Genomic DNA, 9,739 nt, shown 5'->3' with positions numbered 1-9,739 from the left:
AATTTTTTTTTTTTTAATTATAATTTATAAATACCACTTATTATGAATAACCACCCTAGATTCATAAAGGACAAAATATCTTTTCCCTTTGAAAGAGGTTTTCATCTCAAGAGATTTGATCCCTCTAGACGCTTTGTAGATCTGGAGTTAAAATGGATCTATCTTGGTTTAATTTCCCCCTTTAAATAGGTTATATTCCATATGAATATGATGGGTCAATACTATGGGTTATATTCCATATATATATAGATTGTAAGTCAAAATTTCTATTAATCGGAAGGTATATACATGATATCAAAAAGCATGTGGTTGCACCTTGACTAGGTTTGTTGACCAATGCGATGACCATACAACATACAAAAAGAAAAATTGTCAATTGAGAGGTCCAGAGCCTGAGAGGCCTAACATTCTAGTAAAATTAACAAAACAAGAAGTACACCAGTGAACATATTCAGTCATCGGATGTGATGGAAATTGGGTTGTTTAGTTCAATACCTGGGGGAAGTGGTGGAAAATACATGTAGTTGACATGGTTCTCGAAGTAAGTGAGTCAGGTTTCGAGTTTTTCAACTTTTTCAATTAGTAAATTTTGGCCGTCCCAGACTACCACCACCCTCTCATGAACATGGCACTAAAAGTATTGGAGTTGCTCGAATTTCGCCATGACAGCCTCGTGTTCCTCCTTGCGAGCTTGATCATGGGCATCTAGACGAGCAGAGATAGAATGGAGCAACTCAAGAATTTCCAAGGAGGGACCTAACCTCCTAGAAGATGTTTGACCCATGAATCTAGAATGACCTTGGCTGGAGCGGCCCTGCGTTGTCGAGCCATGTAGATAACCTTGCTTGCGACCACCCACACCTGCATCATGACCAACTTGTGAGACCATTTGATGGCGGAAACAAACATGTTACAACCCCCACAAATTCCACAACCCCCATGACTAGAGCCTCTCTTTCCCCGCATGGAGATTCCTTCCTGAAAAGAAATAGCAACACCCTGAGATGCATTGGGGGGTGGGGGGGTTAGCACCTTCTGACTTCGCCGAAGAAATTATGCGTGAGGAGCGGGGACAAGGTTTCATAATGGAGTGCAAAAGGGACCTGCATAACAGGAGAAGAGGGATGCCCCTAGAAATACCACCAGCCACCCAGAACCAACCAATATCATCTGCAAACCAGAGAGAGCCCTGCCACCCCAAATTCGTTACCCGAGAATAGCCAAACTGGGCCAAAAAGGATAAAAGCCTGAGGGGAGAGGGTTGAGCAGAAAGAAGCAGGCACCCAAAACGAGTTTGAAAGACAATAGAAACCCAACACCCGAGACAAAGCAGAACAACAAGGGGTGAGTATAGACTAGAATCCCCAATAAACAAGAGTCTGAATGCGAGGAAGCCCAGAGACCATTGGCACCGTAAACCCAGAGTCACCAACCCAAGAGCAACATCACCACCTGCATGCCTGGAACTGCGAAGGCAAGAATCATGGATTCAACATGAGCCAATCCAGAAACATTCCCCAAGCGACCAAGGCGGAGAACCATGGGAGCAAAGGGAAATTAAGTTAAGAGTCTTCTAGGATCAACGAAGGAGCGTTTGCTACAGAGACCCGAAGAAGGAGAGTTTCTTGGGTAGCTGGAGCAAGCGAGACGACGACTATTGGGGGGCGCCTATGGCGGACCAAATAGACCACCACCCTAGAGCAGAAGTTGAGGAGGATGTTAGCAGGGAGAGAGGCGCAAAACACATAAGAACATTTGGCATCCAAAGGGAATTACCATTGATGGGATATAGCCAGATGAGGAATGGTGCCATCACGTCGAAACAAATATAGACCGGAGGGAAAGAACTGTTCACACACACGAACGCAGGCATATTTACTACATCATGGTGAAGGGATTGTAGCCTTTCCCTCCCCCACCTTAAACTCTTTACACCTGGCTTCCATCACGTGATGGGTGGCTACCCTTGTGTGACATCCCCATTGGGGAATTTTTATATTTGTTTTTATTTTATTTGTATAGGGTTATTTTTTTATGATTTTTATTATTTTACTTTATTCTATTTTGCGACATTTAAAAGGTTTACATTACATTACATTAATATTTTTTATTTAATTTAATTTTTATTTATTTATTTATTTTTATGTAATTTGACTTAGTCAAAGTGTTAAACATTACGTTATAACATATCGAGCCTGTGAGCGCAATGATACACAATTTATAATGATGCTTATTAATTAAAATGTTGTATAAGGATACATAGTTTGTAATGATGATGCCTATTGATTAAAATGTTGTAGCTCAAAAAGGAAACATGTATAGAAGAGTCATTGATTGAGGTTGCTTAATAAAAGTATTCTAATCCCTTCAGTTTCCTTGGCACATGGTCAGGGTTTTACGAAGTATATCCGGTGTCTGTGTTTATGTAATCATTGTCTTGTTTTTTTGCATTTTTCCTTATGTTCAATTAAGTTTACGGGTTCAAAAATACCAACTAGTAGTATTAGAGCTAATGGTGTATATGGATGTGTGAAGTGGTATCAGAGCTAATGTATGGAGTATGTAGTCAATGCAGATGATAAATTTCATGGTTAGAAGTGTTAGATATGTAATTTTCTCACCACCGCCACACTGCCTTAGTCTTCACCTCCTCCACAGTGACCGCCTCAACACACCAAGGTTTGAAGGGCCAACACCATCTAGCCTTATCAATACTCGAAGAGGCAAATTTACCTCAACACACCAAGGTTTGAATGGCCAACACCATCTAGCCTTATCAATACTCAAAGAGGCAAATTTAATTTATGTAAGTGACTCAGATTTTGTATAAATATAGATGCTCAGCTAGAGTTGGGCATCCTCTCTGTTTGAGATTTCTTTCTCTAGTTTTGCAGTTGCAATTACGTTTTGGTTTGTATTATTTCTTTCAGGTGGCATCGGAGCTGGCCGTGGGCCTACCCCTCACGGAAGGGCCTTGGGACAAGTAGTTCAACTGTTTTTGAGTAACTTTGTGGACGAGCATGTGAACGAGATGGTGTACTAGTATCTATTTTTGATGTGTAATTATTGAGTGAGTAATGTAGTGTTTATTCTTCTTCAGTATAGAGAGAATGTGACATCAAGATGTGGAATTAACTATTAGGTATATATGAGGGTGGTAGGTGTACTCGTATCTAAGCTTGATGTGTAATGGGGAAAGTTAAAATGTGAGATGGAATCACAATTTAAGGAATCAAGTTAGGAAGAGTTTAACATGATTGATGAACCATGTAGGTGAAAAAGATTCCTAGAGAACTAGCGAGTACAACCAATGATACCCATGTACCTCAGTAAATGGATTTCTTTTTATATGGATATCAGTAATCAATTATGCCTATTGTGAAAAAAACCCAAAAAAAAATAATAACAACTAAAGACAACGTTTTTGGAGTTTTGCAAATTACAAGATAAACATATTTAAAAAATCCTCAGCAAATTGATGAAATAATTAAGCTAGAAAATGTTGTCATATATAATTATCATATGACAACCGATTTCATCACCACCACACCGCTTCAGTCTTCACCGCAGTCACCCCCTCAATGCAACAAAGTTCGCCAACACGGTAGAGCCTCATCAATACTCGAAGAGGCAAATTTAATTTATGTAACCGACTCAGATTTTGTATAAATATGAATGCTCAGCAAGAGTTGGACATCCCACTCTCTGTTTGAGATTTCTATGTCTAATTTCGCGGTCGCAGTTACATTTTGGTGTGTATTTTTTTTTTGTTTAATTTCGCAGTCGCAATTACATTTTAGCCTGTATTATTTCTTTCAAGAAGAGCGGAATACCTCAGCGCACATGATCGTTGAAAGAAGGAATGTTTCTGTATGAGAAAATGGATGAGGGTCTCTGAAATTTGTTATCAAGCATAAAACCAACATTACAACACTTGCGACTGAGTTCCGGAGAAAACAGAATGAGGGGTCATGGACGAGAGACCGCTGCTTTTGTTGCTGTTATATATTGATGTCGGAAAACCGTGAATGTCGCGTAGCAGAAAACAACTGTGCCCGAAGTTGGGCCACGTTTTCTTCAGAGCACTAAGTCTGCCCATATCTGATCCCGCGAACAAGAGAAGTTGAGGAGCATAGGAAACGCAGACCCGCAGAACCTGCCTAGAAACGCTAATCGCCATTAGAGAGGAGAGGGGTTCGAGCGAAAGAATATGGGTCCAGTTTTTCAATCGAAGGAGCGGTCTACTTGTTTAGAGACCCTCAGAGCCTGCCACTAAACCGTAGCTGCTGTGAAGGAGTCGTAGTCGCACGCTGACAGAACCTAGAACCAGCTGCTGGTTAATTCTTTTTTGTTAACTCCTAGAAGTAATTGTTTTTAAAGAAATTTGAATATTTGGGTGTGTCTAAAGAAATTTGAATATTTGGGTGTGTTAAAAATGGAGTAGGGTTTTGATTGAAGGATGAAAAACCCATTTTAAAATTTGAAGTTGTGCGATTTTTTTTGGAAATGGAGCATGATCTTTTTTTATTATCTAGAAAGTCTAAAAAGTCAAAATTATGAAACTATGGATAAGAAAACAAAAATTAGTGGAAGGATTCATATAAGAATTTTGGGATAAATGGTAAAAATAACTAATGTTTTTATATTTTATTTTTGATTAAGATAAAATATTTAGCTGCTTCGTGTTAATCTAGTTGAAAGGTTTATTGGGTGAGCTTGAAAGGATGCAAGTGCTATTTATTTAGTCACTAATTCAATCTATCATAGTAAGGCTAAACATATTGATGTAATTTACCATTTTATAAGAAAGGTAATTAATGAAGAATTGTGCAGATATGTTCACAAAGTCAGTTTTGGTAGAGAAGTTATAGTGATGTTTGGCTTCTATTGGATTGTACAAAAGATGATGAATAAACATGGAAAAAGGATTAAGAAAATTGCTGTCAAAGTGGAAATTATTAAAAATGATAACAATTAAAAATTATGTAAATTTAATTTTTTACTTTAATAAATTTTTCTTTACCAACCCGGTAGTTGTTGTAACCCAAGAAGCAAAATGTATAGAAAAGTCATTGATTAATAAAATTATTCTAATCCCTTTTCCCATAAAAATTAATTATTCCAATCCCTCTCTCCATAAAAATTTCCTTGACATGTCTAAGGTTTTACTAAGTATATTATTGGTCTGTGTTTATCAAGTGCTTTTACTGTTTTTTAACATTTTTTTTTCCAATTAAATTTACAAACTCAAAAATACCAACAAATAAATGAATAAGTATGGATCTTATCTGTTTAAGCGATTAGTTTTTTTATGTGGATTATGGGATAATTTTGGATATTTAATCTATAGAGATAAAAATGGAATTTGTTATAATTAAAATACTTTTATTTATAATATTTAAAAAATAATAATTTTAATTATAATATAAAGATTTCATATATTTTAAGAATATTTTACTTTTATTTATAATATGAGAATTTCATATTATTTAAGAATATTTTTCCTTATTTATTTATAAAAGAAGTTTTATAATTATGAGAAATATAAGTAATATATTGTAGGTAATGAAAAATGTGAAGTAAAGAGTTTTTAATTACTGAAAAGTATTTAGTAAAACAGAGAGTCACTTTTATTAAAAATATATTGGAAAGGGATTTAACAAACAGATTTTGATATCGCATGAAAGTAGATTCCATAACACAGATTTACTAAATAGAAACTTCTTAAATACCCAATAAAATTTAATCTGGACAACTGGGGAGATGCAAACTCAGGTTGTAAATCAAGCCTGCAGAATGGCTGATGGAGAACACAACTACCTGCAGAGATTGATATGTAGTTTTTCTTTTATCACCTGAAAGGAAAGCTGGGCTGTCTGGGAGTAAGAGACAAAATTACTATTTCCATGGAAATAATTTAGCTATAATTGTTCTATACCTATTATGGCGATAATGCTTAAACCATGAACGGTTCAATGAAATTCATAATTCATAGACGTTATCAATGGAGTGATCGAAGCATCAGCCGAATGCTTTGCAGGTCTTGCGAGTGAAGCCCAAACGATTCTTCTCTCTGTCATATAATATATAAAAGTTCTGCTGCTGATAGTTTCCAAGGAGCACAGCAGGTCCAATATCCACTTCCAAAACACTGCTGTTGACCATTGCCAGACAGTATGTCTGAGAAACCCAATGGAAAGTATTCTCATAAGGCAGCACCATGTCTGAGCCACCCTTGAAATGGAATGCAAACTCAGGGAAGTCAATATTCTCCACACCAGAGACGTTGTAACACAATCCAGAGCCAGTTATGGATTCAATTTCCCGGGCTCTTCTATATCCAATCTGAGAAGTAAACTCGCCTACAATCTGGTTATAGATTGCATTGGGAAAAAGAGTGACAGAAGCGCCGGAATCTATTATGGTTCCACCATTCCCTCTGGTGTCAAATCTTAATACGTTAGAGGGCAGCTTCAAGCTCTTTCCGCCAACACTGATACCTCTGAGACCAATGTAATAGTATATGTTGTATGGAAATGAAGGTGCTCTGGAATTTATTAGAAAGGGAGTATAATTCAGAGATATATCCTTGGGGACTGCATTGTCACCCAGCATCATCCTGCTGCTCTTGTTCTTGTTGTCAAATAACCAGTGGCTCTGAAGACAATACGCAAATCTATCGCTAATAAGGGGACTGAGCTGGGAAGGCATAGACAGTGCTCCTCTGCCAAATCCTGCAATGCCAGCAATGATAGATGAAACCACTGAACATCCGACTCCGAAGTCTTTTACTTCTAGGGTTCCTCCGTCTTCCAATGGCAAAGTCAAGGTCTCACTCAGTAGACGCCCACGAGCAGTTCCTGTGCCATACTGAAGCTGATACTCTGGACAGTTCTGGATACTTCCGGCGCAGCCCTTGTTTTGACAGAGGTCTTTGCACTTTGGATCTGCGCACTTTACAAGAACAGCAGACGATGAATTTCTTGGAAGGAAAACCGCACTGTATTTAGGGCAGTTATTACATGTATAATTTGTGGTGCAGGGTAACCAGACCACATCACTGCCCGTGTCCATGACAACCGATATATCTTGTGCAGGAGTGCCCACTGACAATTTGATGTAGTACTCGACCACGTCACTACGACCGTACAGAGAACCCTCCCCCGTCACAGAGTTCATATGCAGCCCTCGCTTCAGAGCCGAAGCACGATACTTGGTGGCCCGCACCATCTTGTTGAGCCACTGGTATGCTTGGTCATCCCCTGGCAAAAATGTTTCTTCGCTTGCCTTGTGATAAAGAGTCATCACTATTCCATTGTGACCATCGTTCTCTTTTCTGGACGATATTGCAGAGAGTTGCAGTGAGAGAGAGAGTAGCCAGAAGATCAGCTTGAGCTTGCATGCCATGATGTTGCCTGCAAACAATGAATTCTGGGAGTGGGCAGTGACAACACTGAATAATAATAGCAACATTCAGTAATCATGTTTTGCTGGTAATAGTTTGTTGGGCAGGATGATTTGATTCAACCACGCGTGACAGACACAAATAACAATCATAAGGTACCATTAACCAATGTCTTAGACAGTTGACTTTTAAATGAGCAGGTGCTACCAGATCTCATTTTATAAAGCTTCCGACAGTTCTAGAACTTCACAGCTGAGAATAATGTAAAAAATGGTGCAAAGCATATCTATGTTACAGGTTGAGTGGGAAGTACCATCATTGTTCCCTCATCCATCCACTAAGCCACGTACATTGTCATTGGTTTCTCACCCAACCAGCCAGCTTCATATCACTTCAGATTTCTCAATGGCGTTGTCTACTGACTCTACAAATTATTTTGGATGGCAGTTTTTTTTGGATTAGAATGCGTTAAAAGAAATTTCAAAAATTTGAATATTGAAAATAGATTTATTATTATTAAAAATTCTGGATATCCAAAATATTAAAATTTAACAATTATAATTTAGATTTTCAAAAATCTCTACTAAAATTTATCATAATCTTAAAAAAAAAATCTATTATTTTATAAACTAATTTATAAATTTACTAATTTATAAATTGATTAGACTAAAATTTTATTAATTACCATTTAAACCTCACATACCATTGGTTCCTTGTTACCCAATAAACATCCTGTATAGGATTACCATTATTCGGATGATCATGGGAGGACATTTTATAATTTTCTAAGGTTATGGTAGCAATTTTTCTATTTACTTCTCCCAAAAAAATTATTCGTATAATGTTATATAAATTTCTTATTGAGTATGGTTAAAGTTTTATACCTTTAAATATAGCATGAAAAAACAGTCAATTAGTTAATGATTTCCTTCCATCTTTCATTATGAGATCCAAAAGAAGTGGTGTGCAGTTGTATAGGAGAATCCAAGATGGTGAGGGGTTTGTCATTTATCATTACAATATTTCTAGTTTTCAATGTCTGTATGATAAAAGAAATCATTCGAAAAGAAAACATTGTAGATAGTTGTATAGTTATATTTTACTTCTAATTAATTTAAAAATAAATAAATTATTTAATTGCTTTTAATTAAATATTTTTTTATATAATTTTATTTTTTAATATGAAAATAAGTTTAGTTAATATGAATCAATATCAAAGATAGATTTGTTTTTTCTGATATTTGAAATATTATTTGATTTCTAATTTTTGAAAATAAATTAGTTAATATAAGTAAATATTAAAAATATAATTTTTTTCTAATATTTTATTTTATAATATAGTAATAGATAAATTTGTAATTTAAAATAAATTTAATTTTCAACTTAATAGCCTAAGAAACTCTATCTATCTCATGTTTTTGTATCTTGTCTTTTTTTTATAACTAACTCCTAACTTGTCTCATGCTATATATATAGATTAATTATAGATGCCTAGCTTTAAAAATGATTAAAAATATTTTATTTTATTTTTTTGGAATTTGTTGATGAAATTTTTATTTAAAATAAAATTGTTTGTTTAAATTGTAGTTTGAATTTATAAATAAATTTAGTATTGTTAAAAAACCACATTAGATGATTCGAAATGTCCGTCCAAAAACTGATAATGTAATTAATCCAAAAAAAAATATCAAAATTTTAAAACATTTAAATTATACAAATTATAAATTACATTATTTGAATTTTTAATTTCAACAAATCCATATAACATTTTAAACAAAAATCATTAAATTATATATAAAAACCTAAAATGTAAAATAATTAAACTACATTCTTAATAACATCGTAATAAAGTATATAAATGCTATATCATAATTCTAAAGGACCGTGAAGATAACACCACCTGTTATCAAAGTTGAGCATGAAGTGATATAATTCGACCAATAAAATCCAAAATACTATAATACCTCTTGTTTTCTAACATTATAAACATTAGGTGATCGTCTATATTTGACAAATGAAGGTGATCGTCTACATTTGACAAAACTTGACAAAACCTTTTTATAAAGTGCATTTAAGATTATTTTGGTTAAATGGTTAACATCTGTGTTGCCCCAAAATAATTTTTAAATATTATTATTTTTTTAAATATAATGTATATGTTTATGTTAGGCCATGTCTTTAGTATATAAATCATGAAATTTTTTAAAACAAGTTTATACAGTTGTAATGTTATAGGAATTTTGTTTTCCATAATTTTTAATGTTGCTTTGATATTTTTGCAGATTAATAAATATAGATAAGCTTTAAATGATAATGTCAACCATTAAGCCTTGC

At 34.8% G+C, this 9,739-nt stretch overlaps 1 protein-coding gene across 1 annotated transcript; it reads right to left on the bottom strand.

The window, feature by feature from the left end:
- Window positions 1-5,738: 5,738 nt before the first annotated feature.
- Window positions 5,739-7,447, bottom strand: LOC149145597 (putative aspartyl protease At4g16563). Its single transcript, XM_089449688.1, has one exon. It carries the CDS (start codon window positions 7,405-7,407, stop codon window positions 6,022-6,024), a length of 1,386 nt encoding a protein of 461 aa, XP_089305814.1. The 5' UTR covers window positions 7,408-7,447; the 3' UTR covers window positions 5,739-6,021.
- Window positions 7,448-9,739: the final 2,292 nt, after the last annotated feature.

This window comes from Pinus tabuliformis, chromosome X, assembly GCF_031772625.1.
Source record: "Pinus tabuliformis cultivar Carrire ecotype Pingquan chromosome X, CPIR1, whole genome shotgun sequence".
NCBI lineage: Eukaryota > Viridiplantae > Streptophyta > Pinopsida > Pinales > Pinaceae > Pinus > Pinus tabuliformis.
Note: the sequence above shows the minus strand (reverse complement) of the source record. Positions and strands in the feature narration are given on the sequence as shown.